The sequence below is a fragment of the Anarrhichthys ocellatus genome, unplaced genomic scaffold (assembly GCF_004355925.1).
Source record: "Anarrhichthys ocellatus isolate YVR2014 unplaced genomic scaffold, GSC_Weel_1.0 scaffold72, whole genome shotgun sequence".
Lineage (NCBI taxonomy): Eukaryota > Metazoa > Chordata > Actinopteri > Perciformes > Anarhichadidae > Anarrhichthys > Anarrhichthys ocellatus.
In genome coordinates, this window is record NW_022280102.1 from 1,209,007 (window position 1) to 1,234,062 (window position 25,056).

Consider the following 25,056-nt stretch of genomic DNA (forward strand, 5'->3'; position numbering starts at 1 on the left):
GGCTCGTAATAGTGTCTTTGTGACTTTGAGACAGACGTGTAAAATTGCTTCTCATTCATGTAACAAGGTGCATGTCTGAAAGGGACCGAGCTACTCTACTGGGGAATGTTGCACAAAGCGGAGACTGTTACACACACAAGCAGAAAAATACAGAACCATCATACCGCTCGTCTATCACGATCCACAACATCTTACTAATAACTCACCCAGTGTCATTACCACAGTTTACCATTACAATATTTCATATTGTGTGGTCAATGGCAAGATGCGGTGGTGAATGAATGGGCGTACAAGTTACAAGCACACACTCACACAAACACACAGATAAACCTCTAGAGGGAGCCGTACTCATCGTTGACAGGAGGAGCAGTCTTGGCCAGAGTCTCTGACGCCTCCAGAACTGGGCCAGAGGGGGGGAGGTCTGCTCCGTCTCCATTGGGCAGAGAGGGGGCAGAGGGCAGGCTCTCTAAGCTAATAAGGTATGCGGGAGGCGAGGAGGGTCTTTCTGTCCCGTTTGTCAGCTCTAACTCTACATCTGCGCTTATGGGCCCCACGTCAGGGGTTAGTAAATTGTACCTGTTGGACAGCGATGTGAAGAGATCATTTGAAACCGGCGCCACAACACTGGAGGGAGTAGAAGAAATATGAGCGACAGGTAACGGAGAGGGGACGTCTGCAACTAGAGGGGCAGGTTCGTCAGCATCCAGGGCTTTAAGAGCACCGTGGATCACTGAAGGAGAGCTAGTTGCAGCATCTTTGGCAGTGTTATCATCAACAGTTTGCTCAGCAGGTTTATTTGGAGTGTCAAAGGCAGTTAGGCTACTCCCACTCGGGTCTGAGGCAGTTGTATCTGGATCAGGGTCTGCTTTTGGAGGGGCAGTGGTCGCTAGAGTGGCGGCAGTGTGCGCTGGCGTCTCGGTGTCTGAGGCTACGGTGTGTTGCTGTATGGGAAGCTTGTTGACAGGCGGCCTCGGAGCACGTTTCTTGGTGTCAAGTGTAGGTGAGGATGATGAGGAAGATGCGGCCAGTGGAGATACAGGCGGGCTACCTTTAGCATTCAGAGCTGCAAATTTAGGAGAGTGTCTACGCTTCGGTGGTATCGGCGTCCCAGATTTTTGAGCTGTAGTCCCTTCAGGGGTACAAGCAGGATCGGGTATTTTCTCCGGTTCTTCCGGGTTGTTACTTCCTCTCTGTTCTACTAACGGGGCCATTTTAGCTTCGATGGCAGAGGTGGAGATGAGGGGAGTCGGAGGGGCCGTGTTCGACTCTGGAGTCGGGGCCGGAGCCAGGACAAGGGTGGGCGAGGGGTCGTTGGCTGGGGTGGACAGACTAAAAGTGAGGGTAGTGGTCTCGCTAGAGGGGCTGTCCTGAGCGGGGTCAATTGTTGCAGTGGCTGTGTCAGAGTTGGTGGCTACGGAGGAGAGGGTGTCCAGTGCCAGAGCAGCAGTGTAAGCCGCCAGCCTGAGAGAGCAGGGAGAGAACAGAGACACACAGACTAGACACCAGGGTGACTGTGACAGAGGAAGGGTGGCCTCGGACGAGAGCATGCAGAGGGATTAGTCGGCTTTAGAAATTCACACGTACATCGACAAAGCAACTAAAAAACAGAAACTTTTAAGCCCAGCGAGAAAAAGAAACAAAAGAAAAAGAGGGCGTCATGCTGTGAGTGGACATCGAAGGTTACATCCCATACACACATCAACATGGAGTACACTGACTCGGACAACTAATGTACAAAAATGCTCTTGCCGAAAACTACAGAACCACGCAGTACCACCTATAAAGGGTTAAACAGTACCAGTGACAATCTCATACGGTATCATCTAATTCCTCCAGACTGCTGATAATGAGAGATGGCTTGCTGAGGTTGTCAAACGGCTTCATATGAGTTGACCACACTGAAGAGGACAAAGAGCCTTTCTGTGTCTTTAACTGGTATTGCTTCAACCTTGATACAATGAGACAGAAAATCTCCAACGGCTGGAGAAGAAACACAAAGTGCAGTGATCCCTCTGACGGGGAATAAAAACAGAAAAGCAACACGGCTCAGTGGACTCCACCCAAGAATGACCTGAACTTTGTTAAAGAGTTTCAAATTTTGTCCTGTTGAATAAGATAATTATTCTTTGAAGTGGAGTGCATTGTACAACAGCTAGAGAGACTTGAGCGGTAAAAAGGCTTTGGGCTGTACGTCGGTTTCTACTCACTCTGGCTCTGTGAGAGGTGTGGTTTCATTGGGTTCCGTCGGTCCTGCCGCGTTGTGATTGGCTGTGCACTCGTCCTCTGTTCTGACTTCCACTATTGGCTCCTTGGACTCATCTTTCCTGCAGGACACAGAGAGGCATTACCCTGTTAAATGGCAACAGATTACCTCATAGGACAGTCATCATGTCCGCCACAATGAGCAGCGAGAAGAGGTGATACAAGAGAAGAAGTAGACGGTAATTATGTCAACACAGACTGTGAGTGGATTATCTTTTCAACTTAGCCACAGTCTGAATATTCGAGTTTGCTACAAGTACAGGAGGCTGTGCTGCATGTAGCACAAATCAATACACAGGGAAACTTTCCACTCAAATTGATTTTATACTGCCTTATTGTGCACAAGGGAGTACATGTTCAATGCACTTAAACCCAGCATCCTCTATATTTTGACTGAAAGAGGGACTCCACTCTTAAAACGTCATCTCATTTATGTGCTCTTTTCTTTGATTTGGTTGTTTTTTTTCCTGTTCCTGTGGATTCTGATTGAGTGGACCATAATGCACTGCAGTCGCAAGATGTTGATTTTGCTCAAGAGGCACAATGTTTTTTTCTTTAATGGAAAACCCTTCTCCAGTTAGCTCTTGCGTTATCAGCCTCAACATAAAAACTTCAGCTCAGATTCTTCATCTTCTTCACTGTCGGCCCTTAAAGGCCTTCTGGGGAATGTAGGAAGTCACTGATTGAAATGGAAGTACAGTAGACGAAGCAGACAAAATGTAAACAACAAAACTTGATAAAAACAATGCCTGGAATACATTTAACGTCACTCAGAACAGCTCAAAAAGCATCACTTTGTTTTTTCACAAGTCTGTCAATAATCATCTACATTTTGTCATTCTTCAAACCTGGAATTTCTTTACTTTGAACTAAGATGTTTTGGCTACTTGGGGCAGTGCAACAAGCTGTAAGCACAACACCAACAGCTGCCTCCACATCCAGCAGACACTTAGACACCCAATGAACACAAGTCTTACGCCCCTTTTCCACCTGCTAATAATATATGATCTTTATCTGGAAATATTATGTGCAGGGTGGATTAATTTCTTAATGCAGTCACGATCAACAGATTGCATTTCCAGCTGGCTTCGATCCCGTCACAATGTCGCTGCTGATTCTAAAAGCAATGCATTCTGTGTGCATTAGGACAGCCATGTTTAAACAGGGTGCAGTGTTCACTCTCCTTAAAGCTGTGTTTTAGTCTCATTACATTACAGCCATTTAGCCGACGCTTTTATCCGAAGCGACTTACAATTCAGATTCTATCACATTCGTACACGTAGGCACAGCTACGGGAGCAATTTTTGGGGTTAAGTGTCTTGCTCAAGGACACATCGACATGCGATTCTCGGAGCCGGGGATCGAACCTCCGATCGAAGGACGGCCCTGCTCTCCACTTAGCCACAGTCGCCACAGTCTCCACTAACTCTTCAGCTGCTAAATGCTCCAATATTTTCACCACGTATTTGCTATTTTTGTCTGTCTGGCGTTTGGTGCTGGGCAGGTTAGCGTACAGTTTGTTTATGAGAGCTTTTTTTTTTGCTGAAAACAGCTGCCGGCTGCGACTGGAAACCACGCGGATGACATCAGTTACACTGAAACAATGCAGTAAAATTTCGGGCTGCAAAAACAAAACAGTTATCAGAACGATACCAAAAAAAAACCTGAGGTGGAGCTGAGGGGAACAGCAGAGTGTGGTGATTATTCTCAGTGTTTGTAATTACAACTGATCCATTTATCAAATGACACAGTCAACTGATCCATTGTTAATGAAGAAATGTTATCAGCAACTTTAACAACCTCTCAGTTGCCAGTTTGTGAAAATAAATTGCATTTAAAAAGAGATTAAAAAAGAAAACTGTGCCCTCCAGTATAACTGAACTCTGAATCTGGCCAATGGTAACGGTCACTGTTTAATAGATTGATCAGCACGCAAACTGTTGTCACTGATACTCACATGAAGGCTGCCTTGCCCTCCTCCGCGTTGTGCCCTTTGGTCCCCGTGCCCGATTTACCGCAGAGGCACATGATGAGGCCACATTTGTTGACAAAGTAACAGGTGACGTCCACAGCTAGCAGCAGGAGTAGAAATACTACGACAAGGATCCCTGCCCAGAGCATGACGCCCATGGAGAGCGCTGCCTCCTCACCCAGATCTGCCACACAAGAGACAAGAGGGGGAGCTGAACAACTGGAGCGTGACGCAGTTCCATAGAAACAGCCAGGAACAACTCAATAAATAAAAGTGCAGCTATGCTACTGTAAGCACAAATACTTCCATAAAACAGAAACAACTCACCTGTTACGAGCACCGATACCTTCTAGTTGTCTCGGCATCAATTAGATGCAGTGTGATGTTTGTGTAGACTGTGCTGAATGACTAGTGTTATTTTATGGCGTTAAAAACACACAAAGAAATATATATAAATATATATATTCATCCAATTTATTTGGTATTAGAAAGAAGAGCAAACCAAAGTGTACACTGCGTTGCTAGTTACCCAGAAATACAGAATATTTCATGGACAACATGAACGTGAGGCTTTTCTTAATATCACAAAAGGCTATGATGCGTCTTTACTGTTTGTGTAAAGTCAGCTCTCTAAAAGATCCTCTCTGTTTCTAGATACAACTCTTTAGACACCAATAATTAATCAGCCGAGTAAAGCACCCTCCAATATAAATGTATAAAAACAGGTATTTGTTGAATTATATTTGATACAATTACATGCATGAGAAATATCTGGACATTTGTCTTAGTAAACATCATAAAAATAACAGTTTTCTTTTGATAATTCCAATATTGTTATTACAAACATTTTTCAGTTAAGTGTTTCTGTTTTTAATAATGTAAACATCAATGTTACAAACCGTTACAGTACATTTTGTGAGCGATTAAAGGATAGAATAGTATTTATGTAAACGGCCAGGCCCAGCTCTCAGCCTTCATTCTGTTCTAAGTGCTGTTTATTCTAATATAACCTCATTTCAATTCCACTATTGTTCGTTACTGTAAACTGGCAGTCCTCTCTGTTGTCTAGTGCTGAGCTGTTCAAATGGTGAGCAAGGTGAATGTGTGGGAGGCCGAGGATTTCCACTGCCTTTGGTTCAGCATGTCTGTCTGGTCTGTTCTGAAGCCAAAACGGCACCGTTAACGGAGACACGTCTGTCATAGACAAAGTCTGTTTTTAAGAGTGAAAGCGTTTAAAGAGACAAGCCAGGCCAGAGAAAGGCGAGCTCTCTACAGTTATGGAGTGAGTTCCCTCCACGACAACTATGAGAGCAGGAATACAGTGATGAGGGACACGATGAGTGATACCAAAGTGGATGTCACAGATGAACAGCCCTGTTTGGCTGAGGGGGGGGGGCAGCACAACCCCCGACCACAGCATAATGCACACAGGGCGAGACGGAAATGTTCACGTGGTCCACCCCACCAATGTCCAGAACCGGGCAAGAGAGCAGGAACATTGAGAGAGGGGGGGTCAAAAAAGAGAAAGGGAGAGAGAGTACAGGACAGAAGGAGGGGGGGGAATGAAGGGAAACAAAGAGGAAAAAAGAGAAGGGTGGGGAAAACAAGAGGAAGAAGAGAAGTGAAAATGTGTCAAAAGTGAAAAAAAAGAAACTGATTTCTTGTATTGAGGGAGGGGGAAAAAATACAGCAACACATCAAAGCAAAAGCACAGCACGAAGGGGAAAACTACACCGTGTGGACTAGATGGTGACTCGTCGGTGGGTGAGTGGAAAATGCTTTAGATTGGAAAATGAATTAGAAAAGAAGAAGTGAGAGGAAGACATAACGCTCTGTGGCGATGTTTCAGCAAAGCACTCGGCAGTGTCTAGCACCTAAAGGGAATCTGACAAGCTGTGAGTTTGTTTGTTTTTGTGTGCGAATGGTAGGAACCTTCAGCTGCAGTTAAGCCCTCGAGGTACAAGTTAATCAGTGGTTATCGAGGATCAATTTAAAGGCTGCTTCCACACAGGGACAAACTATCCACTCTAGCTGCTTATTTTAGCAGTAAAGAAAGCTAAAGGGAAACTACTGTCGTTTCACCCTCCGTGGATGGAGCCTGTCCCAGTTCTGCGAGCGCAAACTCAAGCTCCTTTAGCAAGGCCTGTCAAAACTTTAAAGTGTAGAAATTCAGCCGGAAAATCATTTCTGGCTCACCCGCCGTCCAGGAAATCACATTTTTCCTGTAGATTTATTTAGTTGCCATTCACCTTTCAGAGCTAGAGAGTTGAAAATAGAATGTCACACTCTGGTGCTTGGAGCTTTGAGTTTGGCTCCGCAGTGTTCTGGCTGTTTAGTTCCAGTTTAGTGCGAGTGACCTGAGGGAGGGTACCTGGGATGGCGTCGGGCTCTGTGGTCGTCCTGAAGGTCATGGTAGCTGGCTGGGACTTGCCCTTCTGATTCTCTGCCACCACCAAGACATTGTACTCTGTGTCCCACTCCAACCCGCTGAGAACCACGTAGTCGCTGCCGCTGGGCAGACAGATTTCTGGTTTCCACTCCGACACCTGTATCTAAGGACACACAGAGATATGTACAGTGCTTTTAGGGCTGACACTAACGATTATTCTCATTATCGATCCATCGGCAGTTTATTCTCTTGAGTAATTGATTTTAAATCCCACTGTGACGTTTTCAAAGTTTGCTATGATGTAAGAAAAGGAAAAGCTTCTAAATTCTCACATTTGTGATGCTTGAGCTATCAAAATGTTTGGCTTAATGGATTCATCAATTATCGAAGTAGTTGCCAATTAATTTTCTGTTAAATTCACCTATTCATTTATCACCTAATTGTTTCAGCTCTACATGCATTATCATTAAGGCTTGAACATAACAGAATTAGAAAACATTTTTATATTTTAAATAATGTTTTTTAAGATGTCAGAACTATGGACCATCATTAGAATTCCAGGCGTTGCTGAGATATCGCGTTCACCGGAAAATGGGACGCACGGACGGACAACCCGAAAACATAATACAGTGGCATTTTGCTTTAAAACCTTTTATTAGCTTCAGTTGATGAGGACTAATCATTTGGGCTCTAATCACTAATACTCACTGGTTTATAGCGGACCAGATAATGTAAAATGGGCGAGCCGCCGTCGTCCTGCTTGATCCAGCGGACTCTGAGAGAGTTGCCTTTGGGTTGAAGTAGCCCTTCGAGTTTAGGAGGATTGGGATTCCCTACAGGCACACAGGAGCAAGTTAGATGTTATTTAAAGTCTCACTGAAAAGATGCAGAGAGCGACAGGGTTATTGTATTGGAGGAAGATTCTATCAGTCCACCAGCACCTTTAAAATATATAGCAAAGAAAAACCAAAACTTTGATTAGAAATAAAAGTCACAACTTTGAAAATGGCCTCTTTGTTGTCATCCATTTAAGTCACTTGCCCTTCCTTAATTGCCAGCCGCAAGATGGTATGTCTCAAGTCTAAGACTAATTACCAAATGACACACAGCCACATGCTTATCTGATTCAGTCCAAGTTGCTGAGTGACATTCAGCCAGTGTCATACAAGGCTTCAGGGTAAGATCTGCATTTAACAGCACAATAAAGAGATTTATCTATAAAGATAACCACAAGGTGGAATGTTTTCAGCATCTCAAACTTATTTCCACAATCAATGTTTAAACACAAATAACACAAAACAATTAAGTCAAATAGAAATGTAAGACAATTGATTAATTGATCTAATCGTTCGTTTTTTGTATCCACTACAGACAGAGTGTCTGATTGGGCTTATCTGGCTTGTGGAGTTCCTCAGGGATCAATGATGTCCAGCTTTATGTATCTGTAAAATCTGGGAAACTTTCATATTTCAAATTTGGCTAAATTTGTCTGAATGAGATCAGTGCATGGACGTCTCCTCATTACCTGCAGTGAGTTCTCGCCCCAAATCAGACTTGAAATGTTGCGTCAGCATTTACTAAAGGCTTCTAACTAAAAGTTGGTTGACTTAGGGGGTCATTTTTTCATTCCAAATTGAACTCTGAGAAACATATCAAGTCAGTTATTTAGTCTTGTTATAGTTTAAATAAACAAACATTGCCATAGAATGGCGCCTCTTATTTCCACTTTGAAGGAATCATCCATTGTTTGTCTGCTCGCGTCTCAACCATTGTAATGCACCTTATTCTTTTTTAAGCCAAGAAGCTGTAGCCCGTCTACAATACGTTTACATTATTACTAACTAAGGTAAGTGCTGTAATCAAAATCTTACCAATTATTTGGAAAGTGTTTCACAGTTTGGCTCCATGTGGCTCTCCTTCTGGCGGTCAGATTATCAAACTCTTTAAAGACTTATTTTTAAAAAGTAAAAAAAAGACACTCTTTGCCCTGATTTGTATTATTCTTTAACAATCTTTTCTTTTTCTTTTTGAACCCTGGCTTAGAAAAACGCTACATAAATAAAGTATGAATTACGAACAGACAACAAGAAAGAGGTTTTGAATGGTTATTCTTCATACTCTGAAAAGTCAGATTGCCTTGAAAACCCTGGTAAAATCAGTCCAGGTTAGTTATTAGCCTTTAATGCAGCCTCAGGTTAAACATGATAAACAACATGGAGGATACGATGCACAGGGTAGTTATTGCTCTCAGCATGAATACTACAAACTCTTGATTGAGAACCAGAACAAACTGCTGATAAGAGGCAGTATTTCTGCAGCTATGTGGTGTAGAGACACTGATAATGATTCTCCTATGAGCAGAGGAAACGCTGTTTGTTTCACACTTGATTTATAGGAACACATCCGAAAAGGAGGAGCGGTAACATCCCTTTAGGTAGCGTGCTATCAACACCATCATAGTGATGCTGATATTAAACACTCTTGACTGTTATATATTACCATGAAGACAGATCTGGCTCTCTCTCATTTATCCTGCTGAGGCAAATGTCTACATGACTGATTAATGGGATTGAGGGAGACGTATATTACATGATTGCATAGAAGCAATTAATGTGTTGTTTAACTGTGGGATTCTCCGACTAAAGTGAGGGGTCTTCTGCAACAATAGGTTACCTTCTGCAGAACGGAGTGGGACCATCAGAACCATGAGATCCGAATAACAGTAACATGAAATGACACGTGTGAGAGGTTGAAAGAGGAAGGAGGACATGAAAGACAGAACAACAAAAAAAAAAACGTAAATGACTTGGAAACTAAAAGAGAAAGATGTGGAGTCACAACACAGCTCTTCCTACTAATAAAGACAAAATCCCTCTGCTGGGTTCTCAATGTGAAAAGTGCAGTAGACATCTAACAGCCTTGTCCTCTTGACTTTAGAGACTTTATCATTTGAAAGGAAACTGATTGATCAATGCTGAAGGACCTAATCCAAATGTAAACATTCCCAAATTACACCAAATAGCTTGAGCCAGAGGGGAAACGTGCAGCTTTTCAAATGCAGAGTTTGGCGTTAAGTCATAACATTGGCATTGAGTGAATTAATTTACAAGGTGCAAATCAAAATGATATTAATATTCATATTTGGACAACTCAGCTGTCAAGTCAAAGAATGTGAGTGAGATAAAAGCATCCAGGTTACAGACACAGAAGAGTTTGCATTTATAATCAGGCCACACAAGGTCACAGTTTCTAGGAAAAGATACATGTGCTTTGCTTTAAAGTCGTTATAAATGCAGCTAATCAGTCGGGGTGAGGGGATTATCCTGCAGGGACAGACACAGCTAAGGTAGTAAAAACTACTCATCTATTATCCTCTCTACAGAACAAACCTGTGTCTTCAGTGAAAAAAGGAAAAGTGCCGTCTAGGGACATAAAAGAGAAGATATCAGGCAATCAGAATCAGTTGTCTGCACAAATGACTACCTGTGTCTCTGTAATAACACTTCACTGGAGAGTTTAGTGAGACACATTCCTGCCAGACTGCACCAGAGGAGCAAGGAGAAACAAAACATTTCATATAATGATTTCCACATTTAAGGTTAGAAACGAGACGAGTCTGCACACATGAAACTGAAAGGCTGTTCTGAGACAGCTTCAAAACCAAGTGAAAGGGGTTTTTCTTTTCATGAAATTGTATTTCAAGAAAGATACTGCAGCTGTTCTAATTAGTTTTAAATGATCAATTCAACGGACATCAAACAATCTTCAGTGTAAGAAGCTGCTATTTCAAAATGTAAAAACACTTGATTGGGCCTCCTGTCTTTAGTCCCCAATTAGCAATTAATGAAACATCAACCAGAAATATTTTAAGTCAAGAAATAATACAAAACAGACACTGATTGGTTGACTTGGCAATGGCTTTGGATGTCAATACCAGAGAGACAGTTGGGTTCAAACAAAGCCCAGACAATGCTCTAAAAGCACAATAATGAAAAATAAACTAATCGTGAAAATATTCATCATGATGTGTCGATTATTAACAGAGAAGCTATTTTATTCAGACATTTCTCCAATTTGATACTGATGAGCAGCACTTTAAACCACCTCATACACAGAACTGAACAAACAGAGATGAAGCACTTACTTTTGTAAGTGTAGCCTGATGGTTTACAACAGACAGATGAGCAAATGGATGAAAAAATAGATGATTAAAATGATGAAACGAACATATGAGGAAGCTGATCAGCGTGTGGACAACAATGAATAATTTCCAAAATATTCAATATGGAGCCAACCGGGTGGTGCAGTTTCTCTTCCAAAAACATCTATCCCCAACCAACAGAGGGAGCTAAACACTAAACAATGCGTTCGGGATTCACTACAAGGCTGTTTTTTAAAAGGACTGAGGGATAATTCTCTGTTTCATATTCCAATTCATAGTTTGCAAGCATGCTATGAGCTTATTAAAATACTATAAAAGTGTGGATTTGTAATGATTGTGTGACCGGATCCAAGTGCAGCCTATGTGATGGAAACAGTCTCAATGCTAAAGTGTGTGTGTGTGTGTGTGTGTTGCTGTCCAGCAGCTGACTACACTTCATTGAGTTTTTATAGATCAGCTATGGGATTGACAAGCACTTCCCACTCCCAAGACCTAGAAGAGAGGACTTCAGGTAATGTGTTTGTGGAGACGGGGGAGGGGGGGGGGGGGGGAAAAGCTCTACACCGTGCTTTAAACTGAGCAACATGCGCCACTTACGGACAGGCTGCGTCTTGAAGAACTCAGCAGGGCTGCTTTCACCTTCACCCTTGCCGTTGATGGCTGACAGCTTCACTTCGTAGCCGGTCTCTGGATTCAGGCCTGTGATAGTCGCCTCACTGGTGTATCCTGTTACAATATATCAGAGGCAGGGCAATCCCTGTTGAGAACACCTTCATAATTGTGATTAGTTGTGAAACAAACACACCCCCAGTTCAAACAATACATGCATAATTAATTCCATCACGAGTAAACAGCGATTAGCTCAAATCTCGTTTCATTCCGACAATGTTTAAACAGATAAATCTATTTAGCGTTGGTGTAAAAGGTCGAAACACAGCATACACAGAAACAGAAATAACTGACAGCTGTTTCAAAGCCACCATCATGATGTACAGATGACTTTCTTTCCTCTTGTCATTGTCTATTTGTCTTGTGTTACACTAGGAATAAAAGTTCTTTCATTCAGGGTGATCTGCACTTTTATAGAAATCAAATGTAACACCCTTCCTACAGCAGAACAAATCTATAAGTAAATACATTTAAAATGAAACATATCTCATGCAATGAACTGTGTTCAAATGTTACGCTTTACATGAAACTAAAACCTTCACACGTATAAAACAAAACCTTAAATAACTAATTTTGTTCATTACAATTTGCTTAAAAAAACCCATCTTTTTTGGATTTGCTTTGTGTTCTTACCATCTTGGACTTCATAGACGTGCTGCACCCAGCTGCCCCTCTCCTGAGGAGCCCTCCACTCCGCTCTGTACTTCAGGACGGTAACACCTCCGGTGGATTCTGGCTCCTCAAACTGGATCAGTGCCGTGGTGGAGAAAGGTCTCACCTCACTGATGGATGGAGCCGATGGCACCTCTGGTTAAAGGGAGGAAATGTACAGCGATTGCAAATAAAACTGAGATTGCAGCACGCCGACGCTGTCAGACTCCATTGTTCCATCGCACTAACAGACCGAGCTCACCAACAGTCCAAAAGGCTTCAGCTTTGTAAGACATGTACTCTTTGTGACATGAATGCCATTTCTCAGACACCGAATGCTGCAACTCTTTTACATTACCTCAGAAAATAACAGTAAAGACATCCAAATGTTACTATGACAAGTAGCAGCTGATCTCAAGTCCGCCTTAAATGATGATAATTAAACAAAGAAAACCACAGACCTTTAAAAAAAAGCAAAACCTTGAGAGATTGTGATTATGATGAACCTTTCAGCTGGAAAAAGGATTTTTTTGTAGTCAGCTAAGCACAGTGTAATGTTTCAATATAACGGTATTGGTGTTGAAGGAGACAAAAGAATCAAGGCTTTAGTGGTTACTATGCCTTCCTAAAGTTTGTGTTTGTAGAGAGAAAGTCTGGCCTGTAGTTCACATAATCGATTGATGAGTCATTCACTTTCAAGTAAGTCAAGTTTAATGATCAAAACATTGGTTTACCTACCACTGAACTCTCTATTTGAGAGAAAAATGACCATTTAAAGCCCTGAGATTGGCCCTCTCAGAGGACTGGTAGCTGTTCTGAACTCTCACAGATCTGTTTTGACTCACTTTGATCTTGGAAATGAAACGGCACACTGTGATTGCCGGGGTTGCCCTTGTTTTCAACTCATTTACTTGAGGCTTAAGAGTGCATTATCTCTCTGCTCTCTGTACCATTTGTCTAATGTGTTGTTGAAGTCTTTGGTATCAGCTGGTGGTGAGTTGATGTTACAGTGAAATGTTGTAACTTTGATAAATTGTCTTTTAATTCATAATACACCCACTATCCCTTGGATGTGCACGATAATATATTCTGTTTTAACACTAAGTGAAATCCTCAGAGCCGCAGTAGTTTCTAAACATCCGGAGAGAAGGAACGTTAAATCATCAGATGCTGGCTACATCGCCTTTTCATCTAAATCTATTATCCGTGTAAACAAACACTGCTCCATGTAATCTCACAATAAGGTAGATGTTTTGGTCCAAAACTGTTCCTGGAACCAAGAAAAGCCTTGTAATTTAGTGTATGCGCTACAATGAAATTGTCTCCTGATTATGTGTTTGTCAACACTAAAAACCAATGTCCTTAAGCATTCAGAGAAAGTGTACACCCTGCATATCATGAGTCATCCTTTAAACAGCACGATTAAATCCAAAATCACAGAATCACCGCTGACCGGCCTGAATGAGCAGGAACTCCTTGGACTCGGTGCCGATCTCATTTGAAGCAGTGCAGTTATAGCTCCCAAAGTCATTTTCAGACTCGGGGGTTATCTGGAGGAGAAAAACAAAATATATGAAGGGCAGTGTACCAAAACAGATGAACAAATGTGTGTGTCAAACACTCGGAAGGTGACCTTTTTGTTTGTCCATTAGAGTAGCCTATTTTTATTTGTTGCTGTGAGCTTTCCTGCTGCTGAATTATTCATCAGATTTTTTTTTTTCCCCACAATGGAGCTGAAAGAAAACCTCTTCACTTCAAGTCTATGCTCATGAAATCTTGATGAAGCAAGGGGTACGCGCGTGTGATTGTGCGTGCGTGTGCACATTTACTTCGTGAACTGTAATTTGTGGATTGAAACGCACGCGTGTGTGTGTGTGTACCTGCAGGTAGCTGGCTGATGGACTTCTGAAGATCTTAATGTTGGTGGTGTTTGAGTTGGGGAGCTGCAGTCCATCTCTCAGCCACACAATAGACACATCACTGGGATGAGCCTTGACCTCACAGCTGATATTGACAGCGTTTCCCTCCCAGGTGTATACTGCCACTGCACCGTGAATCTTAGGGGCATCTAGGGGAAGACATTCATGTAATTCTGCCACAACGTTTAAGGTTTTGTTGTTTTAACAGTGCCTGAAAAATGTGCCGTTTAAATAAAAGTGAATTCAAAGTGCTCTACGTGATCAAAAATGACTTATTTTTGCTCAGTTAAAAAGGGTGCATGACTAGCAAGTCGCTTTTATTACGGCACTTGTTTTGTAAGCCGAAACACTTACATCAAGAGAGAAGGAAATACTGTACTCACAGCGGACCTCCAGAATTGCCAGCTGATCATCCTCTCCAATGGCACTGCGTGCTGTGCACAGGTACTGACCCGCGTCTGTATACTTGACATACTTCAGAGTGAGGGAGGACACACGAGCATCACTCCTCACCACTACATTTCCATCCAGGCTCTAAATGGGAGCAGAAAATAGCTTGGTTTAGGAAACAAAACAAAAAACATTCCCATCAGTTTTGTCCCATTACCATATTGCACATTTACACAGAGATCATTTCTGCAAAAAGAAGTGTCACCTGAAAAGAAAAGAAGAAGAAACGACTGAAGAATGCCTGCCTTTAACGACCAGAAGAGACATTACGCTAATGAAAAAGGCACAGTCTGCTCTGTAAAGACGTGGAAACATAAGGACACAGTTGACAGAACAGGGGAACTTATCAATAATAGATGAAAGAAGGACTAGAAACCACCCAGAGCCTTTCACACGGAGAGCTTACCAACTTGTGAAATATGCTGATGCATGAGGCTGGCCAGCAGTGCATTACCTTACATGCCACACTCGCGCTTTTATGTTGAAGACACTTGGGGCTGAAGAGTCACTGCACACAATCAGATGTTTTTTCGTAAAATGACACTTTAAGTTAATGACTTGTGGTGTTTTCTTTTTGGTATCGTACTGTGTGTTGCAATGCTCTCTGAACCCACAACCAGCACGTGCCCCAGTTTCAGTGATGAAGGGCACATGCCGAGTCACATTGCATTCGAAACCAGGGGAACAACAAAAGACAGCTGGCTAATGAGATGTGTGAATGACCTCGCTGCTCTACAGATACCTGGTTTCATTTACTCGATATGCAGAGTTACAACATCCGACCATAAGTGGCTTCCTGACCCGCAGGGTCAACGACTCTTGTGTTGTTGTGGTTGCTGATGTCATGTGACACTAAACTGTGAGTGTACAGTTTCAGACCAAATTTCCCCCGTTGAAGAAACATTTCGTCATAAAAAACGAATTAAAACATGTATTATGCAAGTTCTCAACCTTAATTCTCCTCAAGTGTTTATTAATGCTGCTAATGGCAATATTCAAACTCGGTAAGTCTGAAGATTAGTTCATGGATTTGGGACATTATTTTCTGTATAGTACTCTTTTATACAGTGAGCTTTGGTGTTTTTGTGGATTGTTCTTTTTACAAGGCGCTACATAATTGAATATTTAGGCCTCGCTATTGGTCGCCTTTATGGCTTTGATCCAAGCTGCAGGCAAAACAATGACACGGATGCTTTTACACATATTGAATTAGGGCCCAGTCTGGGCAGCCATGTAAGAGAATCCCTCGCTAGTTTGTATTCAAATTCAATAGACAAAGCATGTCTGGGGCATTCATTATGCATAGCGGATAGCGGGACCGGGGACACACTTACATAACACACTAGCCTTTTATTCTGACCCCTGTGCAGAAAGCCTTCTCCCTTGACCCCTGTTGCACTGCTTCAGACACCTGCATCTGTGCAACATGCCGCACTATGTACCACCTCAAAGTCCTAGTTCGTCAGTATGCATCATTATCGAGTCCTTTTCAATGGTGTGCTACTACTTTTTAAAGAATGTAGCATCAAAATGTCACCAACCAGAAAAAAACACATGGACAGTTTCTTTACAGCGATTCTTTTCCCCATTTGAAGTCCATAACAAATATCATCTAACGGAGGAAAATCATATCTTCACTGTAACTTAATGTTGTGATTCATTAATGTTTTATAACAATGCATTTTCAGTATGAATGCACAATGCAGCACAGTAGTTGTCTATAGGAAACATCCTAGGACCTTCATAACTACAGGTGGTAAAGAGTTAAACATCCTTTATTTGTTGACTTTACTATCTTTATGAAATAGATACAATTCCAAGCAATACTGACTTTTAAACAGAAGCTCCTCTAATACGTGACAGCAGAGCTCTCAAACAGCTTCTGCAGCTTTACCAGCAGAGGAGAGAGACCCTGCTGGAACGTCAGAGCATAAAATTGAGAATGCACTGAGGACATGTTAAACTCGTGTCTCACCAAATCTGAACTGGTCCTGCATACAAATGCGCCCTCCCCTGAATGTACCTTCCCTTCCGTGGCTTGTCAAATGAACACTCAGCTGCCTACGCACTTGCAACAAACATGCTCAGCATGCTCATACTGCCCCGTGCTCATACTCCTCCTCTGTGTGCTGTAATGGGATCTCTTGCAGAGACACACACTGATCAATTCAGAGTGCACTGGTGGATTAATTCCCATATCATTATGTCAGAAAGTGAGAATTATTATTGCGCCATACATTAACGTAAACCAATGCACTTGCAACCTGAAAACACAAATATGCTGCAAATGTGCTGCTGAGGTATAATTTGTGAGGCAACAGTTAACTAAAATATGCTTCGTAAACTAAAGTAGCATGGCATAACTTGCATGATACTTGCTTTTGAAAACTAGGAATCTTACTAGGATAAACTATTTGGGCTTTTTGCACAGCTTCCTTTCTCTGTAAGAGTGTTACTACCTTGTACAGCGTACTACTGCGGATGCACAAAATGTTATTGCAACCGTCACACAAACCTAGTCATTACTGTCAGCACGTGCTTGATATATTTTTTTTATTCTAAACGTTTTGTAATCATAGGTGTTATTATTGAGTGCATGTCAAAATGTCAATACTGACTGATTGTTGGAATCAGCAAATATAAAAAAAACGACCCATTCTAAAACTATTACAGAGAGGCGTAAAAAGGAAAAGACCAATTTGTTTGATGTCCAGAGCTTCCTGCAGATTGAAAATAAAATAGCAGGGCTATTTGAGGAACCAAATGATCTAAAAATACGTATTAATTTCCTTTCAAATGGGACAAAAGTATAAATAACAATGGCAAGCCCAGTATTTGATCTTGCACCTGAAACTGTGATGAGCTAATCATCGACGACACACTTCGTGAGAGCAAACATTTCTGTTCATTTGAAAGCCCAAGTGATGAATCTGTACTGTCCTCTAGTATGGTGCACTCAGCACTAATATTAGAAATGACAAAGTGGTATTTCTCACCAATTTTCTCACGTATGTAAAACACATATTTGAAAGGGAAGTCAATTGGTGCGGCTCTTTCTTTTGACAATTTTCACTTTCTTTCAGGAACAGTGCCTCACTCTGATACTCTGAGCAGCTGCACAAAGACATCTTGCATACATATTCATTTATCTTTGGTCCAACACAGTAAAGCTATAAAAAACAGTTTTTTAAGGTGAAAAAAACATCTTAATGTTAGAAATCAAGAATTGGCATCAGATGGAGAGAGAGCTGGAGACGCTGGTGGGAGAAAAGAGAAATCAGATGTCTTGTATTGACTTATGTTCCTGCAGGTATGTTAAAGGTCTGAAAGGGAGAAAACACACGCTCAAGTAGACTACTGCATGTTAAGTTTATATGTAAACCAAACATGTAAAACAAAGAGATACGGACAGACGGGGGCCCCCTTGGCATCTTTGTCAGGGTTTATGCTCATCCTGACCCTTAATTGATCAAGAAAGTTGATCTGCGTCCATCCAGAATGTAATTAGACTACATAGCTGGGCGTAGGTAAAAAGTCATGCATTTAGAATACCTTGTGTTGCTCGGGCCGAGTCCATGATGCCTGTAGAGGACAGAGACATAACAACAAACAAAAGGCAAAGCAATTCTTAGAAAGTAATCCTCATCCAGGCAAAGCTGGGACGCTGCACATTGCATGCAAGCGTTAAGTGTCCATATTATTTGTCGTACATCCACAGTCCCTGAGCTGAATGTATGATTTTGACGAGGGTCTGCAGACACAATAAGAGTTTGGATTTCCATACGTGAGAAGCTTATTATGTGTCAACAGGGGTTTTTTTTTTAGAAAGTGTATTTTTGGAGGATTTTTTTTGTGTGTTTTTGTTTGTACTGGAACAAGACAGCTTCTGACGCTCAAAGAAGTAGGTGTATTGGCATCATGACAACAAAAACGCTGACGGATAAAAAAGGTTATTGGTTTATCAGGAAGAGGTGAATCCATTACACAAAGGGATATGGAAGCCTGTTTGGTAAAAGCTGTACGGCGGTTATTGACTAACAATCCATTTTTGAGGCTGAGAGCAATAATGAGAATGTAAAATCCAATAAAACTGAATTTGCTGTGGCACTTGTCTATCTGTGCATATAAAAAGCATGTCCTACATCAAGAAACACCAGTTAGTAGTCATCAAGTCTCGCTGTGTTTCTCAATAAGCGTGAGGGGTTTTTGTTGCACCTCTCCCTATACGCCCATGTGACACCTGGAAATAAATCTCTGCTTACAGGTGCCTGTATCAGATGCTCTGCTCTGAATGTTAGCAGGACTTGTACTACAGTCTCAAACAAAGGGTTGTGCTTTGATTGCATTCCAAGACTAAAACAGACAAAAATGTGAATATTATTCAGAAAATCACAGTAAAGGGGATCAATATGACTAACTTTGTATTATTTAGAGTTACAGAGGTAAGAGAATCACTTATATCAAGATAAATAAGTGATAATCCTCATCATGTTGGTCATATTCCCCACTTTACTGAATGCAGAATTGCTTCACATCATTGCAGGTCAAATCAAACCTCTGGATAGTACACAAACACGTACAACTGTTCCAGTCAACATGCCATGTCAAGTTAAATCACAGTGACACCGAGAAGACGAAAAGCCTTTTAGAAAGCATGCTCTATGGATTTCATGACGCCGAAGAGAAAATGTTAAGCATGACAATGAGATGTGATGACCCACATAGCGAAAGAAGTGTTGAAGCGGTAACAAGCAGAATAATAAACAGCTATTTCATCAGGTGCAACTGTTAAGTAAACAAAAGCAACCGTAAATTATTTTTACAACTAAAAAAAAAATAAATCTCCCTCTCATCATCAATGCTGGTGGCTTGTAAACACATATGGTGTGTTTGAATTAATTTACTTTATATCACTGACAAACCTCATGCAAAAAGGAGGAGATGAGTAAATACTTATTGGACAAATCACATGACAAAGCTCATGGTGTGAGTGTAATTTCCCCGTGCTCTTAAGAGCACAGTGAGTCCTCCCCTGTCAGAGTAAAACACACGTCATTAAAAACAGCAGTTGGCTGCATATCACCACGGTGCCGGGAGAAGAGCGGCGGTCCAATTAAAACAAGCAGCCTAACAGTCTGGAACATCACCACCACGGCTGCACGCGCTCGTCTGCGGCGACGCTGCTGCCGCAAGTGAGCTGACAAGTACCGCCGTCATTTTATGTGACAGGTGTTTGTTTCAGACAAAAAGGACAAGGGACAGCAGCAGGCGCGAGCGTGCAAGACGGAAGTCGACGAAACAAAATGCTCAGAACAATATGACGACGGCTCCCGTTGGGACTTATCTTTTTTTTTTTCCAGCCCATTGTTATTCCCTTCCATACAAGAATTATCCCGGCTCTTTGACGGGAATTGTAATGTCAGCGTGAAGAGGAGACACACTAACACAAATACACTGAATACATAAATGTACAGAAGCCTGGTGGTGTTGTATTCACCGGGGTGACGCCCGACTGAAACTGATGACTGTGCATATTGTCATCATCCTGTGTCATGAACTGCTGAGCTTTTTGCCAGCGCATCGCAGAAAAGTGACATTTCAGTGTGAAGCAACCCTTACGTGATCACCCCCCCCCCCGACTGAGCTAGCAGGCGTGCTGTTGTAACTGAGGAGCCTTTTGTGTTCGGAGGAAACAATGCTCTCTCTGCTACGGCACGCAAAGCTCAAAGCGCTCCTCTGTTTCAGAGGCCCTGCCTAAACCGCTGCCACACCGCATTAATTACACATTTACTTAAAGCAACTCATTACTTACAAGATACTCGTGCATTTCTTTTCTCAGGCCTTTAACTTCTAATTGGCAATCTGGATGCTGGACAGAGCAGACTTTCATAGCAGATTTGTGTCCAGAAACAAAATTACAGACATTAACCAATCAACTACATCATTTTAATGCGCTTCTAAGTTTTATATTTTACTCATTTTTCACTACAACATCCTTCTGTATAGTTACAGTTCAAAAAATATTCCCAGACAATTACAGCTTGAAAACTCTGAGCATCAAGCATTTCATATGTATTCAAATAAGCCAAACAGTCATTATGTAGATAATGTACAAAGGATGGATAAATACTTAATTTACATTTTTCTGTTATTAAACAGACACACTTATCTAGAGTGACTCGCAGCAAATGCATTCCAAGGACTGAAACAACCGTATATACCACACATAGAAGATTAAAGTTTTAAAATAAATATACAAACATTAACTTTAATAGCCGTATAAACAAAACTATCGCCAGATAAGTGCCAATTTGAATTTGAAAACAGGTCTACACAAACAAGCACCCACGAGTGTACAACACTATTAGAGCTTACTAGTTCTTTAATGTACAGTACCGCTGATTTTCTATTGTACGAGACAGTAATCTCCCTCTATCCACGCACACTGTGCACCCCTTTTACTCACAGTTACAGCACAATGTCTTTGTCTGCCGACACAACATTTTGAGTGGGAGGTTATTCATAATGAATGCGTTTCTCCCCGTGTTCACCTTTAAAACCCGAGACCACAGTGAAAAAGGAAACCGAGTCAAACGAATTTCAAAGTGGAAATGAATGGCTAATCTGTCACAGAGCATCAGATGTAACAGGGACTTGGTTTCTTAAATGATTGACATACGGAATCATTCAGGATTCTCTAATCCTGATCTTTTTTGCTCCAACATTACTCAGTAATTCACTATCCTGAGCTACAGAGACCGTGTCCTCTGTGTGCTGCATTTTAAAGTATAATTTCCACATGAAAGGTGAAGGTAACATCATTAAAACCGTAACTCTTGACTCTCTATTCTTTTTACTTTAACATGCAGCTCTACTGAAGGAGTCCAATATAAAGTAGTATATAAAGTTGAAAGGGTGATAGGAGGTGTAATTGTTCGCTTAAAGGTACACTGTGGAGATTTTGCACTATGGAACAATGATTTACAGGTGGGTCCACATTGTGTTGTCCACTGAGTATTTAAACCATGAAAATAAGTTATGGTCCCTCACAAATGTGATCCACTGCATAAGGTAGAATACTCATTTAAGTGTTGCTGTGACTATTCCGCTACTCATCATCTTACTGTAAAAGCAAAGATGATGAAATTGATTATTTACCAAAGATGTCGGTGCATTCCTGGAGTAATAGTCCACCGTCTTCTAATCAGTCATGGCAGATACACTTTACAGTAAAAGTGTCGTTTTTTTTACATTTGTTAAACAGAACATTTTGTCTGTTCCTCATTAAGCAGTGTTCAATAACCATAAGGAGAATTGTAATGTTACAGTGATACAGTATGTGTGATAAAGTAAAGTACTGTATGGGAGTAAAACTCCATCTTTTTATTCTGCATAACAAAGTCCATGTCCTAGATGCACAGTACTATTCAAACAAGAAATTAAACGGGCTAACCGGCTTGGGAGCCCAAGAACTGAAAACACATTCAAATTAACTTCAAATGAATTCTGTGTATTCATCACCACCACACATCTAAACTGGCACAGTACAGCTCTGTACTGGTTTTCTGAGCCACACAAAAATCTCTCTTTTTTTTCTTCTCTTCCTTTAAAGTTTGCTTAAAAATTGAACAGCTGCATTTTTTTTTTCAGTTCAGCATGTCCACCCCAAACGAATGTTGTTTCAATAGTCACACCATCCTAGATGAAATACAGCTGTTATGATGATTGCAGATAGCATGACGGATGGACACCAGATGAACAAACAGAACAAGACGATTAAACAATTAGCAGCCATTCCCTCATGCATTTATTAGAGACACACCACGGAAATCACTTCCCTAGTCGATAATCCGACCTTTGAGGGAAAATGTAAGAAATCTGCATCTACTCGCTCTATACTCTACGATCATTCAGTAAGGCTGCTAATCATTTTTTAAAGACAGCTGTAAAGAGATGCCACGGATCACGAAACATACTGCAGACTAAAGTGCAAAACACACCACCACAGCACAGCTGTGCGTCACATGACGTGTGTCACGTGACATGCCATGGTGCTGCGTGACAACAGGGCTCCGCGGTGCAGAAACTGGGCGGGTAACGTGTATTGTAGCTGCCTGTTTCTTTGTTAATGACAAAGAGCCCCTTTGTGTTATTTGTTCCCTAAGCATCCACAGAGTTAATCTTCACACCTAGAGTACAGCTTGCCAGGCGACGTCTTTTAGGAAAAAATGGTGGGATGCATAAAGCTCTGAGAGTTACTCGAGCCCCCTGATGACAGCTTCAAGATCACAAAAGAAGACTATCCGTCACCGGCAGAAAAGGAAGTTGAGCTTCAGCAGCTGGCAGGTGTGCCGCAAAAAAAGAAATGCTGCTTCTCGTGGGACACCTATGCTTGATAATAGAACAGAGGTGTTAGCTGTTCCTGGGCGGCTGCATTCATGCGTGCCTCGCCACTGTGAGTGTGTAGGTTCACAAGAAAAAGAGAACAGGCCTGTCGTGACGTGCGTCATACGGCGGTAGCGTGTTTTGCACTCAAAGTGACACTCAAAACCTATTTTTGAATATCAAACACTCGGCCCTGTAGGCTTGACAGCTGGTATAGTGTCTGTAGTCTGCTTGAAATCATGTCAATTACAATGGATTCCAGTAGTAACCAGCGTTCAAACTTATGGAAAATAAGTTGCAGCATTATCCACTTCTCCGCTGGCCACTTTTACAATAGGTATGTTCCAAACTCTCACATTTTCATTTTTTTTTGTCTGCAGGGTGTGTTTTGATACTCAAAAAGCTGAAAGGTGGAGCACTTTTACCCTAAATTTTCAAGTGATACCGACATAAATGTTAGACAAACTACAGTACTATGGAAATGATAGACAGATTGAGCTGGGCTTGAATCCAGGCAACCTCATGCTGTGATGTAACGTTTGAAATGATCAGGCAACAGCGACACAGAAATAGCGTCTCTCTCTCTCTTTTATTACGTTATTAACCAAATTGTCATCTGATCTCATGAGATAAGCTCCAGACACTTTCTATCACAAGATCAGCGTGACAAGTTTTCAGGCCACATTTGGGAAGCATGCAGCAGTCAAATCAATTTCATGAACTCTGATGAGATCATTCCTTGGGGTTTTCAAGAAACAGCTGGGAGATTTTCAATAAAAAGAGATTATTTGATTTCGCTGGGGCATACTTTGCAACACTACTCCAGTACATTTCTGTGCCACGTGGATTCCATACCTGATAGATCCTGTTTAGATGTGCCTGTAGGAAGAAAATGTAGTGCATGTAATGGACTGGCTCCAGAATTTCTCTATGAACTACAGTACACCTCTGAAGCATTTCCCCCGTCATTACCTCTCAACTGTAGCAAGAAACGAAGACCTTGAAGAAGCGGGCCATGTGGGCAATAGATGTGCGAGAATACCAATCAGGCATTCATTGTTTCTGATGGTTTGCACATGGAATATTGCAGAAAACATTACCAAGAGGACATCGTATCGAGGATGTAATGGTTGGTAAAAAGCTAGCTGAAAACAAATTTAAAAGATGGTAGCAGGATATCAATAGAGATTGATAGTCAATAGAACATACTAAATTAAACTTTTCAATCTCCAGCATGAGCAGAATGATGATAATGGTGATTGAAAATGCTAAACAAATACTTGATCGTTCAAGTGCTCATTCCAGCAAATACTGTACAATAAGAGGCAGATCAAGTTTAATCATTGCCTCAAATTGCATGATTATTTGGGGAATGTTAAAATTGGGTTTCTGATGCAGATTGTCTTGACATTTGGGAAAACTCACTAGTGTACTCCACATTACTGGCTGAGTATTGCTGAGCTAATTGCATGAGATCCTCGGGGCCATCGAGAAGACGCTGCTAATTTAGGGGAAATAATCAGCAGTACGTAATCTTGTCGAAGGAAACGGCAGAAGTCCCCGACCTGTGCATGATCAATATACCTCTTTAGGTAAAAAGGCATTCAATTCCTCTCCTTGAGACACCGGAGTCCTGCAGGTTTGTGTCGCTCGCAGATGCTTACCATGCAGTGTCTCAATTCCACATCACATGCTAATATGTTATAAAATATACTGTAAGAACGTTCATTTCATTTTGCACGTGCAGGAACTGATGCATGAGATTAATTGATATCAGTCAAACGGCAACTTATAAATAACTTTAATTACCGCCCCGCGGTTGTCTGCCCCCGCCAATCCTCGAGTCCAAGGGGACGTTTGTGCCAAATCTGCACAAATTCCCGAGAGGCGTTCCTGAGATCGCGTCTTCACAAGAATGGTATGGATGGACAACATAATGCCTGTCGCTGTCGCCGGCGCAGAGGCATAGAAGTATATCACCAATTTACGAAATGGAAGTATCACAAATGGCAAGTATAATAAATGTTTATTTCTATATAATTTACTTTCTGTGCCATCTCCAGAGACAATACACCCCTATCATCACATCCATCTTTTATTAAACTCTAACAAGTGGTTTCAGTGTCTAATTTCCCCAGTGTGTACTAGTTACTTAAAAGTTTAGAGGTTAGAATGAATGTATAGTGTGCAGCTGGGA

The 25,056-nt window shown here is 41.6% G+C and overlaps 1 protein-coding gene across 14 annotated transcripts in view; it reads right to left on the reverse strand.

The window, feature by feature from the left end:
- Positions 1-25,056, reverse strand: part of ncam1b (neural cell adhesion molecule 1b) — a 65,741-nt gene that overhangs the window by 3,164 nt on the left and 37,521 nt on the right. The window contains exons 9-22 of one of the 14 annotated variants that reach the window (XM_031873548.1): positions 23,715-23,738; positions 18,027-18,056; positions 14,408-14,558; positions 13,986-14,173; positions 13,559-13,655; positions 12,088-12,261; positions 11,383-11,511; positions 10,013-10,045; positions 9,297-9,299; positions 7,332-7,456; positions 6,606-6,786; positions 4,220-4,418; positions 2,208-2,324; positions 349-1,461 (exon numbers count right to left, since the gene is read on the reverse strand). In XM_031873548.1, the coding sequence (XP_031729408.1) occupies positions 349-1,461; positions 2,208-2,324; positions 4,220-4,418; positions 6,606-6,786; positions 7,332-7,456; positions 9,297-9,299; positions 10,013-10,045; positions 11,383-11,511; positions 12,088-12,261; positions 13,559-13,655; positions 13,986-14,173; positions 14,408-14,558; positions 18,027-18,056; positions 23,715-23,738 (2,564 nt within the window). Of the gene's footprint in view, positions 1-312; positions 1,462-2,207; positions 2,325-4,219; positions 4,419-4,692; positions 5,617-6,605; positions 6,787-7,331; positions 7,457-9,296; positions 9,300-10,012; positions 10,046-11,382; positions 11,512-12,087; positions 12,262-13,558; positions 13,656-13,985; positions 14,174-14,407; positions 14,559-18,026; positions 18,057-23,714; positions 23,739-25,056 lie in introns of those variants that run through there. The other 13 variants (XM_031873559.1, XM_031873560.1, XM_031873551.1 and 10 more) reach the window with 13 other exon arrangements.